We start from the raw sequence: 20132 nt of genomic DNA, 5'->3' as shown, positions 1-20132 counted from the left end.
TTTGCTGAATTAATTAATGTACAGTGAGCAGGTAGCCTCAAGGCACTTGGGGATATGAAAATAGATGGTCCCTGCTTTCAGAGCTGTCCTGTTTTAGCCACAGAACCAGAAAATTCGAATGTGATGGTATCAGGTCCAGATTGGAGATCCAGATTGGGGATGGGGAGAGGGTATTTTAGGGGCACCTAAAACAGTCTTAATCTGCCCAGCCAGCTTGGCTCAGTGGTTGAGCATCGACCTATGAATCACGGTTCAATTCTCGGGCAGGGCATATGCCTGCCTGGGTTGCAGTCTCAATCCCCAGTGAGGGGGCATGCAGGAGGCAGCCAATCAATGATTCTCTCATTATTGATGTTTCTATCTCTCTCCCTCTCGGAAATCAATAAAAATACATTTTAAAATTTGAAAAAAAAAAATAATAATGAAACAGGCCTAATCTCTCTGGGGCTTTTGTTACCAACTGCTTAGAAGCCAGGATAAACCATTTGGCTGGGACTCAGGCCTGTGTCCTGAGCAGCCCAGTAGCATCAGGGGCTGAGAACTCATCTACTAGAGAGTGTGCTCCCCTTCCAGTGAGGCGGCTTGGCAGGCAGTTTCCCAAGTCCAGCTGGTGGCCAAGTCCACATTCATGATAGCCCCACCCCTACCAGCCTCGCTTCCCATCTTTTACCTGGTCTTCTGCTTCAGCACGGAACCTGTGCAGCATTAAGGAAGGTGACACCTGCCTAGCCTTCAGGATTAGTGGGGTGACAGATGTCCCAGCTGGGTAGCCTTCATACCCAGAGGGCAGATGGGTTGTCCCACATGGCCCAGGGAACACTAGTGCCCCAGAGAGAAGCGGATGGTCTGCCTTCTTGTTCAGGGAGGAGAAGGAAGAGGAGGGGGAGGGGGAGGGGGATGGGAAAGGGAGGAGGAAGGAAGGAAAGCAGTGAGAATCCCTTTCTTTGAAGGGAAAGAGTCCAAGCCCCTGCTGGCTCTCCTGGGAGAAGCTCATCCCTCAGTCCAATCTTCTCCCTACAGTGGGGCAAGATGGTAGTTGCTGCTGCTGTTTCTCAAAGCTCACAGCACGCAAGAAATCTTTTCTTTCCTCCTCTTCCCTTTCCAGATTCACCCCTCCACCCCACCCGCCAGGAGCCATAAAGGTGGACTCGGGCCCCAGCCGCCTGAACCCTCCTTCCAGCTAAATGCTGAGCCGCCTTACACCAGGGTTGGCTGCTCTGGGCTTAGCCCGAGTCCTCCAGCTTCCTCCATCATCTCCTACCTGCAGCCCGGCTGACCAAAATGACTCAACACCTTGAGTGTCACCGAGCAGTCTTAGCGCTCATCCCCATGATTACAGGGGCTGGGAATCATCTCCAACTTTATTCAGAAAGGTTAAGCAACTTGCCCAAGGTCACACAGTGGGAAAGTGGCAAAAACAATCAAACCAAAAACCAAACTCGCCTCTCCAGCTCAGTAGTTTGGCAAATGCTGAAATAATCTTTGTGGGAAGGGTGAAATCTGCTGTTTCTTCCTTTCGCTGGCCTGTGGATGCTTCTGTGTGTTGAGGAAGGGGATTGTGTATGTGTGTGTGTGTGTGTGTGTGTGTGTGTGTGTGGTGGGGTGATGGGGGGGGACGGGGGGGGGGGGCTGTCCCTTCCCAAATGAACCTTTGACCTCCTTAGTTCACTTTCGCTTCCGAAGAAGTTACTGCTTTAACTCTCATCTCCCCGACTGGACTCTACGGTGTGGATCTTATCAGAGCGATGCCCAATGGCAATGAAGAGTGGGTCTAATGTTTTCCTTCCCAAAAGAGCAAAGACCCCCCCCCCCCGCAATCCAAATAGCCTCCCTCTTCCCCAAACTGTGCAGCCCTGAAGCCAAATGAAAGCAGCACCTGACCCTGGCACAGTCCGCAGGTGCCCCCAACACACCACCCAAGCCCCGCCAGGCTGCGCTGGGGAGGCGGCGGGGAGGGCGGCGGGCGCGGGGCGGGGGCGGGGGGTGCCGGGCGCGCTGCCAGGCGGGCCGCACCGCGGGGGCCGGCCGCCCCTCTCGCCACGTGGTGGTGGCGGCGGCGGGGTCCAGGGCGCCTTCCCAGCTGGAGAAACCCGGAGCAGCCGGAGAGGAGGAGGCGGCGGCGGCGGCGGAGGAGGAGGAGCGGGGCGGGCGGGAGGGAGGGAGGGGGGCTGGGGGAGGGCTGGGGGGTGGGGAGGGACCCGGCGGCGGCGACAGGGCGAGAGCGAGCGCGGTGCCAGGGGGGTGGGGGCACCGGTGCCCGTCTGGGGAGGGAGCCGGCGGAGGGGTGGCTGCGATTACCAGCAGGAACCGCGGCAGCCGTGAGTCCCGGCGGGGCTGGGCGGGGGAGGGGAGCGCGCCCCGGGCCGGCTCGCGGGGGTCGAGGGGGGCCGGGGGGAGGTGGCAGGAGGTTGGCCGGCACTTGGCCCAGGATGGCGGGGAGGGGAAGGACCCGCCGCCCGCATCCTTCCCTGGGCCCTGCTCCGCCGCTCCTCAGGCCGCACCGCCTCCCGAGCCCCTGCCCCGGCCCGGGGACGGCCGACCGGGCCCGGCCCGCTGCGGGGAGGGGGCTGCGCGGTCCGGCCCGCACGAGGGGAGGGGCGACGGCTTCTGTCGGCGGAGCTGAAGGGGTTTAAAGGGCGGCTCTTAAAGGGGCCGCAGAGGGGCCCGGGCCGAGGAGGCACCCCCTCCCCACCCGCCCTTCGTGGTGCCACCCGGGGCCGCCGGGCGGAGGGGAGGAGGCAGGGGAAGGAAGCAGTCGGGGCGGCCCGGGGGCCTGAGCCCTGGCTCGCGAGGGGGCCCCCCGCGGTGGCGGGCAGGGGGTCGGGGTGTGGGTGTGGTGCGCGCTGGCCCGCGGAGTTGGGGGGAGGGGCTGGGCCTGGAAGGAAGGGGTTAAAGGTGGGGCCAGCCCTACCAACGGGCGCACACACTCCGTGCTCAGGCCCGGTCACACGCGTCTCCCGGGCACTTCCTTGGGGGGGCGGGGGGCGGTGCGGTGCGGGGTCCCGGGCCTGCGCCCGGGCCGCCCCAGGTGCTGCTGCGGGGCCCTGGGAGGTCGCGAACCCCGCGGTCTCAACTCACACCTCAGGAGCCCTCTCCCGCACACACACGGGCTCCGGCGCGCGCACACACCTCGGACATTCCCATAGTGCCTCACGTGACCCAAACGTGCCCACCCTTCACACACGCTCACGCACGCGTGCACACACGCGCACACACAAACACGCACGGCCGCTTCCCGGCTCCATCCGGACCCCCGCCCGCGGCCCCGCCGAGGCGCTCGCTGAGGAGCGCACCTACACCCATTCACAGACACACACTCCCCCGCACACGCCGCGGCAGACACATTCATAAACGCGCCCGGGAGACGCGCAGCGCACCCCCTCGCCTAGCCTACTCCTTCGGGAGCCCTGAGTCATTCCTGCCCCCTCCCAGGGCTCCCCATTTCGCCGCGTGCACGCCCACAGGGCGGGCTTGGGGGCTCTCTCCCAGCCCCCTGCCCCTCTGTGTGTCCTGACGCTCCTCCAGGACTTCCTGTGGGTCCCAGGTCAGGGGTGAGGAGGGCCTGGAGGGTTGCCACAGCCCGGCTGAGCGTGGGGGAGGCACTTCCTTTTCCTGAACTCGGGGATCCTGCAGGAGGAAGCTGGGAAGTTGGGCGGGGGCCCAGCAGAGGAAGTGCTGGCCGTGGTGGGGCTGACCCTCCCAGGAGCACTGAGCCTCCTTTTGAGAGGAGCCAGGGGTGCCAGAGGCCCGGGATGAGGAACTTGGCAGAGAGGTATTTGGGGAGATGAGGCCTGGGGTGGAGAAGGGGCTGAGGCGGGAGTCAAGGCAGGCCCCATGTGGGCCCCACGCCGGGAGGGCAGCTCTCTCCAGTTCACTGGGTTCCAAAAGGAGCCCATCCCTGCCGCTAGGCTGGCTTATGTCTCCCAACTTGCCACCTCCCCCTTGCTTTCCACCCCCAAGTCTTCACCTGGTCCCAGCCCCTCACCCCAAAGGGTGCAGAGAAGAGAAGGTGGGGCTTGGCCGTCCGGAAGCGGGCTGTGGGAGCTGGTGGGGCAGGACCAGGCTGCCTCTCAGCTGGTCACAGGGCTCCTCAGGCCAAGACTAGGGGTGTCAGGGGACAAGCTTCCGGCCGCCCCTCCACCATGTCTCCTGCTTTCCCAGGAGGCCCAAGGGGTGCTGCAGCCCAGGCCCTCGCCATGGAGTCCATGTTTGAGGATGACATCAGTATCCTGACCCAGGAAGCCCTGGGCCCCAGTGAGGTGTGGCTTGACGCTCCCGGAGACCCATCGCTGGGGGGAGACATGTGCTCCGCCTCCCACTTTGCCCTCATCACAGCCTATGGAGACATCAAGGAGCGCCTGGGGGGCCTGGAGAGGGAGAATGCCACCCTTCGGCACCGCCTCAAAGTTTATGAGATCAAGGTCAGAACTTGGAGATGATGGGGGTCTGGCTGTTTGTGTGTGTGTGGCGGCGGGGGGGGGGGGGGTAGGGGGGCTGCTAATGGCAGGAATTGGGGATTCAGCAGAGATTCTAGGGATCCAAAAGAGAGGTCAGGGTACAGTCTCGTGAAACTTGAGAGTCCCCCATGAGAGGTGTGGCTGCTTTGGATGGGAATGCTGGAGAGCCCAGAGCCAATCAGGAAGAGATCAGAAGGGATACGCGTTGGAGTGGCGGATCTGGGATCTAAAGGTCTGGGGAGTGGGAAACGCTTACAGGCCCATGGGAATTGGGATGTGCGGATCCCACTAGAGGCGGGACTCTGAGGCAGGTTGTAGGGCAGGGGCACCATGAGCCTGCAGCCTGGGAAGGGGGCCAGGCACCAGCTCTCCTGAGGGCCTGCCCACCATCCACAGTACCCGCTGATCAATAACTTCGGAGAGGAGCACGGCTTCTCTCTGTATGAAATCAAGGATGGCTCCCTGTTGGAGGTGGAGAAGGTCAGCCTGCAGCAACGGCTCAACCAGTTCCAGCATGAGGTGAGCCCCTTGCAGGCCTCTGGGCTTTCCCTAAGCTTGCTGCAATCCATTTCAGACACCGCCCCTACCCACCGGCCTCTGGCCTTCTGACCCCTTCCTTAGGGCCGGCCACAGCTCCTCCCGCCCCTTTACTGGGAATGGGGGAGGGAGGCACAGGGAGCTGCTCAGCCCCTAAGTCAGTGATGGGCCTGACTGGCATGCACCCTAACCCTCTGGGCCCCCTCCAGTTGCAGAAGAATAAGGAGCAGGAAGAACAGCTCGGGGAGATGATCCAGGCTTACGAGAAACTCTGTGTGGAGAAGAACGACCTGGAGACAGAGCTTGGGGAGATGGTGAGGCCCGGGGAGCTGGGGTGGGAGAGTGTGACCCGGGTGATGTGTGTCCCCCTGTGAGTGTGCTCGTGGTGCGCGCCCCGCCGCGATCCCGTGTGTCTGTCTGTGAGTGCCCGTGTGGCCTTGTAAGTGGGGCTGTGTGTGCCCTGTCGGTGGTGAGTGACCGTGCAGTGTCAGGGGGTGACTGTGTGAGTGACCCCGTAGGACACTGTGGCTCTGTGTGTATGGTTGAGTCTCCCGCTGGGCCTCCCCTAGGCCTACAGCACCGCTCCTGGGAGGCTTTGTAAGGGAGGGCAAAGGTGACCAGAAGTGCCTGCGGCTGCTGGGATGGGTCTTGGCATGAGTGTGATTCCGAATCAGGGTATGGCCATGTGTGTGTGAGCAAGTGGGCAGGGGTCAGGATCAGGAGGCATGGTCTCTGTCCACTCCTGGCTGCCACCTGGGTCCGGTCACTTAGCCTGCATTCCTCCTCTGAAAAGCGGGGCAGATCACTCCGCTGAGCTGTTGTGGGCATGAGTGTAAAAATGCTCGGCTTTGATAATCAAAAGCACTTACGCGGCACTTGCTGTGTGCCAGGCACCGTTCTTATCTCTTTAGATAGTTACTCATTTTCATCCTCATAACAAACCTACCAGGCAGGTGTGGTTGTCCCTATCTCATAGATGAGGTAGATGAAGCCAGAGTGGTTGTCACATATGCAAATGGAAGTTACCATGCTCCCGAGTTGGTGTCTGGACAGGGGGCTGAGGCTTCCTGAAGTGTCCCTGTGTGTTAGGGACGTGGAAGGGGCATTCACTCTGGCCTTGCAAGAGGCAGTAGCCAGAGACGTCTGCACTGCAGTTGCTGGGAGAGGAGCCCTCGAACTCATGGTCACTTGGAGGGTGGAGTGACCTGGGGCCTGCTCACTTTGGGGGTGATGGCTGTCCAGACATGGCATTCGGGGGGGGGGCTCCAGGGGCACCCTGGCCCTGTGCAGACCCTCACCCCCTTGTTTCCCACACAGCGGGCCCTGGTGGAGACCCACCTGCGGCAGATCTGTGGTTTGGAGCAGCAGCTGCAGCAGCAACAAGGCCTCCAGGACACAGCGTTCTCCAGCCTGAGTCCCCCGCCGGCCCCTGCCCCGCCCTGTGCTGATCTGGACCTGCACTACCTGACTCTGAGAGGGGGATCTGGCTTGAGTCACGGTAAGATCTCAGCTCCCCCTAAATTTCCCTACCCCAAACTCCCCAAGCCAAACGCCCATGTCAACGCCATTGGACACCTCCCGCTTCTCAGGTAGTCAGCACCCCATTATAATGCTTTACATTTCTCCCATAATCACCCCACCTCACCACCTGTTCCCTCACCCCATCCACTATTACCCCAATTTCTGCCATCTAAGTCCCTCTCCCGCCACCCTGGCTACCCCCATGCAATTCTCGTAGGTGCCAGCAGAGGGCACCCCAACCCAGAGTCCCCTGCCTGCTTTAGGTTGTGATTAGGAGAGGTCCTGAGGATGCTCAGAGACTTGAGTCTGGCCAGGGGCGGGCGGGTGGGGCGGGGGGGGGGGGGTCCTTCAGGGGGTCATCCTATTTTCCCCTGGCCTCCAGGAAGGTTAGAAACAGCAGCTCAGCTCCTCCGGGCACACTGTCCTCAGTGGCGGTATCTCTCCTTCTGGGTGTCTGCCCTCTAGCTGTCTCTCTCGGATCCCTCCTGCAGCAGGCCTCACCTCTCTCTCTTTGTGTTGATCTGGGAGTCAGTGGAGGTGCCCAGCTGCTGGACTCTGCCTGACAGTGTCCTCTCCCCTGCCAGCAGGCTGGCCAGGCCCCACGCCGAGTGTGAGTGAGCTGGAGCGGAGGCGCCTGGAAGAGGCCCTGGAGGCTGCCCAGGGAGAAGCCCGGGGGGCCCAGCTTCGGGAGGAGCAGCTCCAGGCCGAGTGCGAGCGGCTACAGGAGGAGCTGAAGCAGCTGCAGGAGAGCCGGGCCCAGGTAAGGGACAGCGGGGCGCAGGCCCGGGGCCCTTGCTCTGGTACCTCTGCAGCTCCGTGGAGGTCTGGGGCTGCTGGAGATAGCATTTAGAGGTTTAAGACTTCTTCGCTGGGTACAGCCGGGCCCGGGAACGGTAGAGAAGGGGAGTCCAGACCAGATGAGGTTGGCGTCAGACCTCTCCATCTTCTCCCTTAGGATCTGGCCTCCAACCAGTCGGAGCGGGAGATGGCGTGGGTGAAAAGAGTTGGAGATGATCAGTAAGTCGTGTCTGTAATCCTCTCCCTCTTAACCTCTGAACCCCAGGAGTGGTGCTTCCCAGGCCCTCCCTTTGATTGACGTCTCCCTTTGGCATTGTTTGGGGGGCCTCTCTTCGGAGCCATCAGAGCTGTGGGGTTTGGCTTGCTTGTGTGACTGCATCCTTCACAGGAAGGAGGCGAGATTCTGGGGGTGCTCAGGTTCCAGGAGGCTCCCTTAGCTTTCCTCTGGCACCCAAGGCCGGGTCTGCTCCAGGGGGCTGGGAGAGGCTGCCTCAGCAGCTTTGCTGCCATGTCCTGTGTCCCCTGCTGAGTTTGGGGGCCTCTCTGGGGCCACCTTTTCTGTCCCAGGAACAAGGCCCAGCCAGTTCCGTTAGCCCGCCCCTCCCTGACGGGGAGGAAGGAGACGGCCTCCTTCGGGATTTCAGGTGCCTCATCTGTCTCAGGAGAGAGAACGCTGAGGCTTAGGGCTGGAGGGCCTTCCTGGGGGGAATTAGAATGTACTCTGCTGGGTGTCCTTCTGGAATCCTGCCAGGAAAGAAGGGAAGCAGGAAGTAGGGAGGGAGCCTGATGGTGGGGGCTCCTGGGGCAGCCCTGGGCAGCCGGCGAGGGTGAGCAGCAGCCGGGTCGCAGTGAGCCTGATGCCTTTCAACATCCGCACGCAGCTCCTCCTCTCCCACTTTCTGAGAAACTGAAAACTTCCTTCCGCCTGAGCCCTCTCCCCTGAGATGAGGTGTACGGCACAGGCTTTCTCCCTCCATTGGAGGGGAAGACCGAGGCCCAGAGGGGGGCAGGAACTCACCCTCCATCACACAGCATACCCAGCTATAAGCCCCCAGAGGTCCTCCCCAGCAGGCTTTCTCCTCACCTTCCTCCCAGCCTCTGGCCAGTTGGAGATCTCCTCACCTCCCTCTGCACCCTGGGGTGAGGGCCTGGGTGGAGCTGTGATAGCTGGGAGGGTGCGGGGTGAGAACACAGTTTGTGGGCCTGGTGGGTGGGACCCCTAAGCTAGGCTGCTACGGGGCATCGAGAGGCCTCTGTGGAGAGGGTCCACCCTAGCTTGTGGCTGGGACTCAGAGCCCATACTCACCCATGTGCCCCGACCCGGAACACGCGCGCGCGCGCACACACACACACGCACACACACACACGAGCCTAGAATCTTAGCTTGCTCCAAAAGTCACACCGCAGGGCCCTTTATGGGTCACTGAGTCCAGTCCCTCTCAGAAACCAGCAGTGAAGACGCCCCCAATTGGCTGAACCCCGAGAGAAGACAGGGGTGGTGTTGGGGCTGGAGTCTGAACAGCTAGGCTTCGAGGCCAGGGATGCTGGGGTGCCGAGTGGCTGTGCTTTACTGACCTCCCCTCTCTGGCCCCGGGTTTCCCTCACAGGCCCAGAGCTCAGAGATGTGATGAGCGGGTGAGGGCAGAGGAGGGGTGGTGGCCAAGGCTGAGGGTGAGTGCGTGAAAGAGAGCACCTCCCATAAAGTGCTTTTGGACGTCAGAGTCTCCACGCTGCTGTTCTGGCCAGAATAGCCCCTTTTCCTTCCTCTCCCTGGCACCTGCCTCGCCCAGTCCCTTTGGCCGTAAGGATGAGCTGGTCTGACCTCCCTGGCCTCCTGGCTCCCCCCCCCCCCCCCCCCGCCGTCCCAGTGGTTCACACGCTGCCCCCGGGCCTCCTGGACCTCTGGCCCTGGGGCCAGCCAGGCCCTGCCAGCCGGCCTCACGCTTGCTTGCAGGCCGGGTTTCTCTGGACAGCTCCAGCTTGGCAAGAGGTAATGACCAGAGGAAGTCCTCGCTCCCTGGCAGTTTTATTTCCTGACAGACTCAGCTCCTGTGGGTAATAGTCCGCTTCCCCAGGGATGCCTCCCCTGTCCTCCCACCTGAGGCCTCAGTCGCCTGTGTCGGCTCACTTTCCCCCACCGACCCCTCCCCTTCTTTCTACTTCTTCCTGACCCTCCAGGCTCGTGGGAATTTCACAGGTGGGTTTACCCAGGAGAGGAATGCAGGGGCTGCATTATCCGGGTGGGGGCCCCAGAAATGTCTGCGTTCAGCCTACTCCCATGTGGGAATCTTCTGTGTCCCCAAAAGGTTCTCCCCTCTTCTCAGTTTGGACACCTCCCGGGCAGCCAGTTGTATAGTGGGGAGTCCTGGGTGTTACAATACGCCCCCTCATGCAGCTCCTGCCTCTGTGAATCTTCTGACATAGGTCCTTCCTGCGCTGAGGGGGGAGGCAGCCCCAGCCCCAGGGTTTCCCAGTCCCTCCCATTCCAGTCCCTGGCCCATCAGCTCTGGTCATCAATGTTCCTCTGAAAACGGACACCCAGACCAGACTGCATCGAGGTCTGACCTCCGGGCGAGATTTCCCTGCCCTTTGGATAGCCCCAAACCTGGTGACCGATGCCCCGGGAAACAAATGGCCCCAGGGGAGAGCTGCAGGGGGGCACTCAGGGGCCAAAGGCCTGGGGGCCCTCAGGGAGGGGGTGGGAGTGGAGACCACCTGCTCCTGAAGGTGCCCTGTCCAGGGGGAGGTGGGGACCCCCCCCACAGCCACCTGCCACCTGCCCTCTGGGCCCAGCGCAGAGAGCCTCTCTGAGGTGTGGCCGTGCTGAGGGGGGAGGGGAAATTGTGGGGAGGGGGCTTCTTCAGGGGTCTGAGGGCTCTGAGTGAGCAGGACTCAGTGAGGGGAGCGAGGGCCCAGTGAAGGAGGAAGCTCATTCGTGAGGGGTCCCCTGTAAGAAGACACGGGGCTCAGTATGAGTGATGAGGGGTAAACTCTTGGTCTTTCTTCTTTCCCAACACGGGGGGCTCAGGGTTGCAGCCTAGGCCCTTTTCCGCCCACCCCCATGCCCCTCTCTCCGCCCACAAGCCTCTGCGTGGGCTGCGGTTAGTGGTGGGGGAGAAGTGTGAACTCCGAGAGAGAGGATGGAAACTCTGCACAGAGGTCAAGGGCAGTGTGGGGTGGGTCAGGGCGGAAGTCGGAGACCCCCGTGTACCCTGAGCTTAGCCTCATGCCCCAGAAGCCGCGGGCCCAGGGCCTCCCCCTTCACGCTTCTCACCCTCCCTACTTCCTTTCTTTCAAGTCTCCAGCCAGGGCGCCAGCAGCTCGCACAGGAATTAACCCCTGAGCACTTGCAGCCTGAGGGCGCCCCCAGCGCGGGCTCGGGGCAGGGCTCTGAAATTGAGGCCCACCACTCCCACCTCATTGTGGTCTGAGGGATTGGTGGGCTCTGAACCGGTCTCGGGCCATTTCCCGGCCAGGAAGGCAGAGAGCAGCTCTTACCACACTCTCTCCCTCCCTGGGAAACTCCACATCCTCCTCTCATTTTTCTTTCTTTCTTTCTTTTTTTTTTTAATATTTTACTGATTTTTTTACAGAGAGGAAAGGAGAGGGATAGAGAGTTAGAAACATCGATGAGAGAGAAACATCGATCAGCTGCCTCCTGCACCCCTCCCACTGGGGATGTGCCCGCAACCAAGGTACATGCCCTTGATTGGAATCGAACCTGGGTCCCTTGAGTCCGCAGGCCGACGCTCTATCCACTGAGCCAAACCGGTTAGGGCCCTCCTCTCATTTTTCAACCCAAGTCACTGAGCTGGTGTCTCCAGAAAAAGGATCAAAATGGTCTCCCCTCCCTCACCTGTGCCCCGGGCACTCCCCCATCCTTCCTCCACGCCAGACACTAAGCGAGGCAATTTACCTACAAAATTTCACTTAATTCTCACAAAACAACACACACACACACACACACACACACACACACACACACACACACACGTGATGACGGTATTGTCCCCTTTTACAGCCAAGCACACTGAGGTTCAAAGCAGTGAGGTCAGCAGAGAAGTTAAGGGTACATGTCGAGCAGGTTCTGAGCAAAGGGGTAGTTTTTCTGGTGCAGATTCTTCTCCTTCAGGCTGGAGGCCCCGATCGGAGGGGCCGGTGATTTGTGGATCAAACCTGATCCCTGTGGCAAGTGCCAGGGGCACTGTTGGCATCGATGCTGGCGCAACCAGGGTGAACCAGGACAGTTCTGGGCACACGGGGCTGTGTGGCCCCTCGCCCAACCGGGGCCTCTGGTTGCCAGCCCCTCTGTGAGCGGCTCCGTTGGGCTGCGTGGGAGCGGCGCCCGGGCACCCAGCCCTCGCGGGGCTGGAAGCTCGGCAGGGCTGCCGTGAAGAGCCGGCTCCGCGGACCGCAAGTCATAGCTGGTCGAGGAGCGTGAAGGGGCTCAAGGCGCCCGAGAGGAAGTGGTGGAGCACCGGGTTGCTGCAAAGCGACTTCCTCCTCCCGCCGCGGCCCGTAACCTCAAGTCCGCTCCATGGCCTGGTGCCTGTGGTCCCCTCCCTGAGGGTCGTGTGGGGAGACTGATGCTGGGTGTGCCTGTGGGTGGTGGAAAGTTTGGTCCCTAAATTTACCCACAGCGGTGAGGTGACTGGGGGCAACCGAGCGCCGCTGTGGGCAGAGATGGAAGGGTTAGGAAGGCTGGATGTCTGTTTTCCTCCCCATCCTGAGGCAGTTCATGATTCTGACGGACCCCGTGGCCAGCTCGCCCCTGACCCCATTCCTAACCCTCATGTGGATCCCATCCCTGACTCTAACCCTAGCCCTTATCCTGACTCCAACTCTGTCCACAGTTCTGACCGAAAATGAACTATCCACCCCAGCCCTGATCTGACCCTGAACCCAGCCTTAACCTGGACCCTAGCCTTAACCTTGACCTCAAGCCCATCCCTAATTCTAATCCATGACCCAGCGCGTGAACTCCAACCCTGCCACGTCCTCACTGGCGCTCCAACACGGCGTCCAGGGGCCTCTGTGTCTCCCAGCTGGTTTGGGACAGAGAGGCCTTTAACAGAGGAGGACACTTAGGTCTCTAACCTTTCCCACCTCGGTAGCTTTAGTAACGATAGTGAAGGTTGCTATCGCCAGGTGGACTTTTGAGATCCCCGAGTTCCGCGTGGGAAGAATGAATGAAAGGATAAGTCAGTGAAGGGTGGCAAGATTTGCAGCAGAGGGTGCCCTGCTTCCTGCCAGCTCTGCCATTTGCTCCTCTGACGGTGCCAGCTCAGCAGGCTGAGGTGCCAAGAGCCTGTTTGAATGCCTGCTCTGTGTCACCGCGGCTCGTGACCTTGGGCCAGCCTCTTACAAGCCCCGATTCTCCGCTTCCACATATGCCTGGCTCCTTCCTCTCTGCTCCCAGGGCGGGGTGCTGATGCTCAGGGGCCCCGGCCACTTTGGAGGTCTCCAGCCTCTTCCTGCTCCTCTGCTGCCTGCCCGTCTCCACTTTCCCACCCTTGCCCGTTCCTTCTGGAAGGCAGGGTAGAGTGGCGTGGTCGGTAGCCTGGACTTCGGAGTCCAGAAGGCCAGAGCTCCCATCCCAGCAACTCGGTGACTCCTCGGCTTTATGACTGTGGTCAAGGACGTAACCTCGGGAAACCTCCATTTCCGCATCTGTAAAGTGGAGAAAATAGTGGCAGCACGGAAGGGTTGTTGTGAAGGTTAAGCGAAGTTCCTAGCACAAGGCCTGGCCTGTGATGATTTGTGATTCTTCTCTCCCTGGGTCCGTCCCGGGTTCCGAGAGACTCAGAACTTCCCCGCGTAGTTTACGCCCTAAAGAAGCACCCAGATGCCGTTCACCTGCCCCAGCCTTCCCGACCAGCCTCGATGGTGGAACATAGCCGGGCCAGGAAGCCAGGAAACGGAACGTGCCTTCAGGTGTATGTGTGTGACTCTGGGCTGTGTTGTGAAGTTGAGATTTTTTTTTTTTTCCACTGAATTGGCAGTGTTTTCTAATGTGAGTCATTCGGGTCGTTGGCGTATTTCGCAGCCTGGCTCTGTGCGTCTCGAGGTGTGGAGGGACACCCAGTGAAGGGGGAGGTCCCCAAGGGTCAGAGGGCATCAGGGGGTTGGCGCTCGCCGCCTGGCCAGGTCTCTGAGGTCTCTGGGAGGGCTGCCTGGGGTTCTGGCAGGACCGTCCCCGCCTGCCCCGGGCCCCCAGATCAGAGCTGTGAGGGGCTGGCCATTCTGGGCCAGGGACGCCTTTCTTCCCCTTCCTGCTGCTCTGTCTGTCCTGTTGTGAGGAGGCTGCCAGAAGCGGGGCCCTGGACACTGGGCGAGCTCCTGACGGGGGCAGGAAGGCGAGCAGGGGAGAGACGGGGGCCTGGACACTGGGCGAGCTCCTGACGGGGGCAGGAAGGCGAGCAGGGGAGAGACGGGGGCCTGGGAACTGAGGGTGGCAGGTGAGATCTCCCAGCCGGGGTGCGAAGGCACCGACCTGTATCTGTCACCTGAGACACAGCAGTGCCTGGGGAGCAGGAGAAGTGGGGAGAGAAACAGTGGCCGCTGGGTCAGAGGAGGGCGCTGCTCCGTATCACTGCCCTGCCCGGAACCCCTCCCCTCCCACCGCTGCGGGGTCGGCGTGGTCCTTCGAAAGCCCCGGTCAGATGGGGGAGACACAGCTCCCGCCCTCAGATTTCCCCAGGTCTGAAGGGGGCAGCCTCCCACAGCGGAGTCCCCGGTTTAATGTGGGACACAGACCGGGCCTCCAGTCTGGCAGGGCAGATGGCGTTTCCCCACAGGCCCACAGGCTGAGTGGGCGGACACAGGACACATTAGCCACCACAGGGGCTGGGATGTGACGGGATTGAGGGCTGCATGCAGCCCTTCGGGGAGGGTTTCCGAAAGGACCCTCCTCCCTCCATCTCGGCTCCCGCATCCGATGCGCGGGTGAGCTGTCTCCCTCCCTGAGAAGTAGCCTTGTCCCCGGGAATCCCAGCCCCCAGCCCGTTTGCAATAATTTCGCTTTGACCCAAAGATAGTTTTGTTGTGGGAGGCGCCATGGTCTCCGCCACCACCCAGCTCTAGCAAGAGAGCCAGCCAGTGAGTGGAGAGTGAGAGTGAGGGAGCTCAGTCATTACCTACCCTGCACCTCGGCTTTTCCTGCCCTCTGAGGCCCTAACCTCACGACTTCCCCTCCTCTCCTCTGGGGCCACACACACACACTCACTCTCACACCGTTCCTCACTCACCATACTGGCCTCACACCTACCTCCACTCCCTCCCATCCACATACATCCTCTCTCACATGCCCGGATGGTGGGATGGGGGCAGGGCCTGAGTGAGGGTCTGGAGAAGTCCCCACCTCATTCCTGCCCAGGGCCCTGCAGCTCCTGGGGCTAAAGGGCCTGCCCTGGGAAGTGATCCACCCGGCGTGGCTGAGCCTCTGCCTGTCACTTCCCTCCAGCTCCAATTTCCACCAAGTTCCAGAGCCCCTTCTGGCCTTGGTAAGGGATGGGGGACGCAAGAGAACCCAAACCCCTGCCCCCCGGACTCTGCAAGCCCAGGACAGAAGGCAGAGACCCAAGGCCATGGCAGAGCCTCGTGTGAGGTCAGGACAGTCTCTCTGGGGGGCGAGCAGGCCAGGGTGGGAGAGAGGGGAGAGGCAACGCTGAGAGAGATAACCTCGGAGGTGCCGGGTCAAAGTGACCTGAAGAGAAAGGAAAGAGGGGAGTGGATGAAGTCTTGGCCACGGTCATAGTCTGTTCCAGCTTTGTGAGGGTGGGTGCCCAGGAGATCCGAGCAGGAAGTGGAGGAAGAAAGAAAAACGGGTGGAAAGGCTCAGCTCCTTATCATGTGCTGGGTGCCAGGCCCCGGACAAGGTGCTGAGAATGCAGGTGCATGATCTAGTTCCCACCTTCGAGGAACTGCCAGTGAGGTTCCAGAACAAGGCAACTGGGATAAGTTTTCAGTGTGAGGGGTGACCCCCGGTGAGGGCACAGCCATTTGTCCCCAGAGATCTCTGTGTAGGGGGCTCCCTGGCGCTCCTGGGCGGTGCAAGGCTGACAGGAGCTCAGAGGCAGCTGAGAGATGGAAGCAAGGGCCCTGGGCCCGGCCCTGGGCAGACTTGGGCTCCAGCTTATCCGTTGGCACCTCTGCCAACCCGGGAGGCCGTGCCCTTCCCTTACAGAAGGGGCTCTTCAGGGGCCCTGCAACAGTGGTCCCCAGCCTTGCAGAGCTGAGGGCTCTTCCTGGACCCCCTGCCCGCGCGCGGCACACGGACTGCGCTTCCACTTTCAGTAGGTGCTCTTGGAAAAAATGCACAGTGACAAAAGCTACTATCCGTGCCACTTGGCTTTTTGATGGATCTGTGTTTTATTTGTCACCACAGCTTCTGCACAGATTGGAAAAACATTCACACATACCTGTGTGAGATACCAGGCCGCAGGCAGTGCCTGGTGACACCTGGATTCAGGGACCCCCCCAGGCATCACTGAGCTCCCCAGCCCCAGGCCATAGTCTGGGAACCACTGCCCTAGCCCCAGGTACCATTCACTGCGAAGAGAGGGAGGCTCCCTGGAATAATGTGGCATTTAAATTGGGGTAGGAGGGCCCCGGAGGGGAGGAGAGGGCCAGATGCTGGTGCAGAGCCAGTTCTTGCTCCACAGCTGTGACAGTAAACCCGCTTCCCTCCTCTCCCCTACTCCCTGCCCTCTGACCTCAGGGTCAGGGAAGGCGGGGGTCAGGCCATGACCTGGGGTCTCCCGCAGGGTTAACTTGGCGCTGGCTTACACGGAGCTGACGGAGGAGCTGGGCCGCCTCCGGGAGCTGAGTTCTCTGCAGGGCCGCATCTTGAGGACGCTGCTGCAGGAGCAGACCAGGAGCTGCGGTGAGAGGGGCCCGCAGGGGGGCCAGGCTGGACCCCAGGTTGGGGGAGCTATGGTACCATCCGGTGTCCCTTTCCCTTCCATGCCTGATGCGTTTTCACTGGCGTTAGGAGGAGAGGGGTGGGCGGGCTTTGGCCGCAAGCAAGCCCCCGGCCCCTAGTTCTGACATCTTTCCCCATCGCCCCCCAGTCCTGACATCTCTCCCCATCGCCCCCCAGTCCTGACATCCTCTCTCCCCATCGCCCCCCAGTCTGACATCCTCTCTCCCCATCGCCCCCCTGACCTGGTCCTGCTTCTCTTCCAGGCCAGAGGCACTCGCCGCTGTCGCAGCGCCACTCCCCGGGCCCCCAGTGCCCCTCCCCGTCCCCGCCTGCTCGAGCGGTGCCCCCGTGCCCCCCGTGCCAGTCCCCCGTCCCCCAGCGCCGCTCCCCAGGCCCCCCGTGCCCCTCACCCCAGCAGCGCCTCTCGCCGGCCTCGCCCTCCTGCCCATCGCCCGTCCCGCAGCGCCGGTCGCCGGTGCCGCCGCCGCCGTGCCAGTCCCCCAGCCCGCAGCGCCGGTCCCCGGGGCCCCCCGCCGGCCCGGCCCCGCCGCCCCGGCCGCCGCCGCCCCTCCCGCCGCCGGGGGAGAGGCCGCTGGCCGAGCGCGCCTACGCCAAGCCGCCCAGCCACCACGCCAAGGCCGGCTTCCAGGGCCGGCGCAGCTACTCGGAGCTGGCCGAGGGCGCGGGCTACGCGGGCGCCTCCCCGCCCTGGCTGCAGGCCGAGGCCGCCACGCTGCCCAAGCCGCGGGCCTACGGCGCCGCCGAGCTCTACGGCCCCGGCCGGCCGCTCAGCCCGCGGCGCGCCTTCGAGGGCATCCGCCTGCGCTTCGAGAAGCAGCCGTCGGAGGAGGAGGAGTGGTCCGTGCCCCCCAGCCCGCCCAGCCCCGAGGCGGGCGCCATCCGCTGCTCCTCCTTCTGCGCCGGCTTCCCCATCCCCGAGTCGCCGGCAGCCACGGCCTATGCCCACGCCGAGCACGCGCAGTCCTGGCCGTCCATCAACGTGAGTGGGGCACCCGCCCTCCGCGTGGGGGACAGGAGACCTGGCAGCCCCCGCCTCGCTTCCTTGGGCCCCTCCCTGCTGCTCCCCTAGGGCTGATGGGCCACTGAAACTTGTTCTGGGCTCTGGTTCGGGGCTTGGTCTTCAGAACCACAGCCCTGGTTTTGACCCCAGACGCCGTGGCTGTGGGGGTCTGGACAAGTGACTTACCCTCTCAGATCCTGAGAGTTCTCATCTGCATAATGAGGGCAGTGATTCCGTTATCTGATTCCATTAGAGGGCTCCTGGGAGGGAGGCCATGGCCTGCAGCCCTCTGCACAGGACCTGAGTCAAACGCTCAGTAGTGAGCATCTGCTCTTTCATTGGCGATGGAGGCCATGCTGACCCCGGGGGTCTTGGCTGACACGGGGACAGGCCTGCGCACCCACGTCCCTCCATCAGGCCTCAGAGCCCCTTTCATACCTGTCTTAGAAGACAACCTCTCTTAGGGCTCTGTCGTTTCCATCGGTTCACTGAAATAATGAGTTTCCTGAATGTCAGATTCAACTCTTGCCACCTCGAAGAACCAAAATACATTCCAAAGCCAAACAGAAAATTATTTTTGGGTTATACATTGCTTGGGATTCTTCAGTGCTTTGAGTTATCTGGCAGCGGTGTCTTAGTCACTCTGGGGGCACGTCTGAGTCTGGCCTTCCCTCGTTACCGCGGATGCCCTGGCAGACTGAGCATCCACACCTCCTGACACACACCTCCTGTGACCCTAGGCCCTGGGGTGGGGAGTGGATGCTGAACTGGTGGAAGGTGGGCAGGGACGGGGAAGAGAGGGTCGGCACTGGACAGAACGGTGCCCAGCACCCTTCTGCACGCTGCAGTCCTCCCCGCCCTGGGTCCCAGGGAAAGGGCAGGCTGGGATGTGGGGAGCATGAGGGAGGGTTGGGGATCATAGTGACTTCCCTCTCTCCCCACAGCTGCTGATGGAGACAGTGGGCTCCGACATCCGCAGCTGCCCGCTCTGCCAGCTGGGTTTCCCTGTCGGGTATCCGGATGACGCCCTCATCAAACACATTGACTCCCACCTGGAGAACAGCAAGATCTAGGGTGCCTCCCCCACCCACTGGCTGTTTCCCTGCCCTCCCCCATTACCCCCAAGCACTCACTCACTTTGAATGCTGCATGAATCTTGTGGGGGGCCCCTGCCCCTTGCGACCCCCGGATACCTCCACTAGCTACCGAGTGAACGTGTGTGCCATCTTCCCTGGTCCAGGCACCACTCAGCCCTGGCTCTTCCCAGGAGGTCAGTCAAGGCTCTCCCCAGCTCCCTGGCTTCCAAGGGAAGATGGAGATTTGGGCTGGGACGGGGAGGGGGTACCCTACCCACCCTCTCCCTCTGCCTTGCTGTTCTCAAACACAGTTGGATCCAAGGAGATGTCTAGTGGTTGGGCCTGGGGGAGAGGGAGGGCATCAAAGGACTCCAGGAGCTCCCTCAGCCCCTCCCCAGACACCCATCTTTCTCAGGCCGTGCTCTGCCCAAGGAGCACAGCCTGAGTGGGGTTCCAGAGCCTGCCCTGCACACTGATGCCAGTTCCTCCATCCCATGGCCAGCTCAGGGCGTGTGGCCTGGGCCCCTATTGGGGGAAGGAGACACCTTGATTCTTGCCACTCTCTGCAGGCCAGTCCTGTTCTCCCCCTCTGCCCACCCTGGGGAACAGGGAGGGTGGGAGAGGAGAGGGAGGACCCTGAAGGACTGGGAGGACCCAGCCTAAAGAGGCTGCCCTATGGGCCAGGGGTCCCTGCACCATGACCCTCAGGCCAGGGGACTGTCTGTGCCAGCCTTCTAGGCCCGTGCACTCCCCCTGGAGCCCCCGGCACCGAGGCACAGGTGGTTATGGCAGTTGCTCTCCTCCCCTCTTCCCCCACCTGAGCCCCTGGCACCACAGGTACCCCGGAGCCCGTGTGTGACTCAGGCTCTGTTAGCCGGGTGGGTGCCGTCAGCCCTGCCTCCCAGGCCAGAACCTAAGGATGGGCCCAGGGTGATGTGGAGATCAAATACAAAAGAGCTAACCCCTTTCCCACACCCCAGTGACCCACATTCCCTCTGTGAAATCTACCTCAGAGTTGTACCCTCAGAAGGACGGGTAAGCAGGAGGCCAGGGGGTCCCGGGGCTGAGGTGGGGAGCTTCCTACAGCAAGAGCCTGCCACCCACGGTGAACCCACCCCCCACTGCCAGCCTCTCCTGGGTCTCAGCCCCAGGCCGGTGGCAGTGGACGCTACTGTCAGTGCATGTACCATTCTGATCCAACTCTTCCAGGCCCCTACCTCCTCACACGTCTCCCCTCCCCCTCCGCGCAGGGGAGCAAAGGGGGGTGTCAGGCGGGGAAGGGGCCAAGGACTCCAGAGACACATGGCATTGTACCTTGAGTGTGCCCCCAGGGAGGGGAAATGGGGACGGGGGAATGCAGAGGGGAGGTGGGGGCCCCTGAGCCCTCTGAACAAGGTGAAAGTCCAAATAAAACTTACCTGTTCCATCTGCGCTCAGTGTGTGCCCTCCATGGCAGGGGCGGGGAGAGACCCCGTGGTCTTGAAAACAGTGTCTCAAGGATACACCGCCATGGAGAGTGGTCACTGGGCAAGTAGGGGATGCAGAGGGCACCCACGTCCCAAGGTGGTTCTGGAGACATAAGCATGCAAGTGGCCACAGGTGACTTGTGATGAGGTTATGTGGGACAGATCTGGGGCGGCAGGGGGTATCTGCTTGACAGAGCAGCCACCCCAGCCCTGAGCAGGTGTGGGGGGACTCTTGAATTTTCCTGCCCTGAAGGCCTGGCAGGTGGAGGTCTGAAGCCCTCCCCGAGGGCTCATGTATTAGCAGCAGCTACTTCTTCATCAGAGGGTTTCTGC

General features: G+C 61.9%; 1 protein-coding gene across 2 annotated transcripts; it reads left to right on the top strand.

Annotated features, from left to right (window-relative positions):
* The first annotated feature begins 2303 nt into the window (after positions 1-2303).
* Positions 2304-19663, top strand: TBKBP1 (TBK1 binding protein 1). Of its 2 annotated transcripts, none has more exons than XM_054709250.1 (10): positions 2304-2318; positions 4162-4421; positions 4854-4976; positions 5204-5308; positions 6312-6492; positions 7100-7275; positions 7471-7532; positions 16079-16197; positions 16500-17236; positions 18202-19663. In XM_054709250.1, the coding sequence occupies exons 2-10, from the start codon at positions 4197-4199 to the stop codon at positions 18328-18330; spliced, it is 1857 nt and encodes a 618-aa protein (XP_054565225.1). In that variant the 5' UTR covers positions 2304-2318; positions 4162-4196; the 3' UTR covers positions 18331-19663. The 2 variants fall into 2 exon arrangements, with proteins under 2 accessions (XP_054565225.1, XP_054565224.1); XM_054709249.1 differs by lacking the exon at positions 2304-2318 and adding an exon at positions 3739-3772.
* Positions 19664-20132: the final 469 nt, after the last annotated feature.

This window comes from Eptesicus fuscus, chromosome 20, assembly GCF_027574615.1.
Source record: "Eptesicus fuscus isolate TK198812 chromosome 20, DD_ASM_mEF_20220401, whole genome shotgun sequence".
Lineage (NCBI taxonomy): Eukaryota > Metazoa > Chordata > Mammalia > Chiroptera > Vespertilionidae > Eptesicus > Eptesicus fuscus.
Note: the sequence above shows the minus strand (reverse complement) of the source record. Positions and strands in the feature narration are given on the sequence as shown.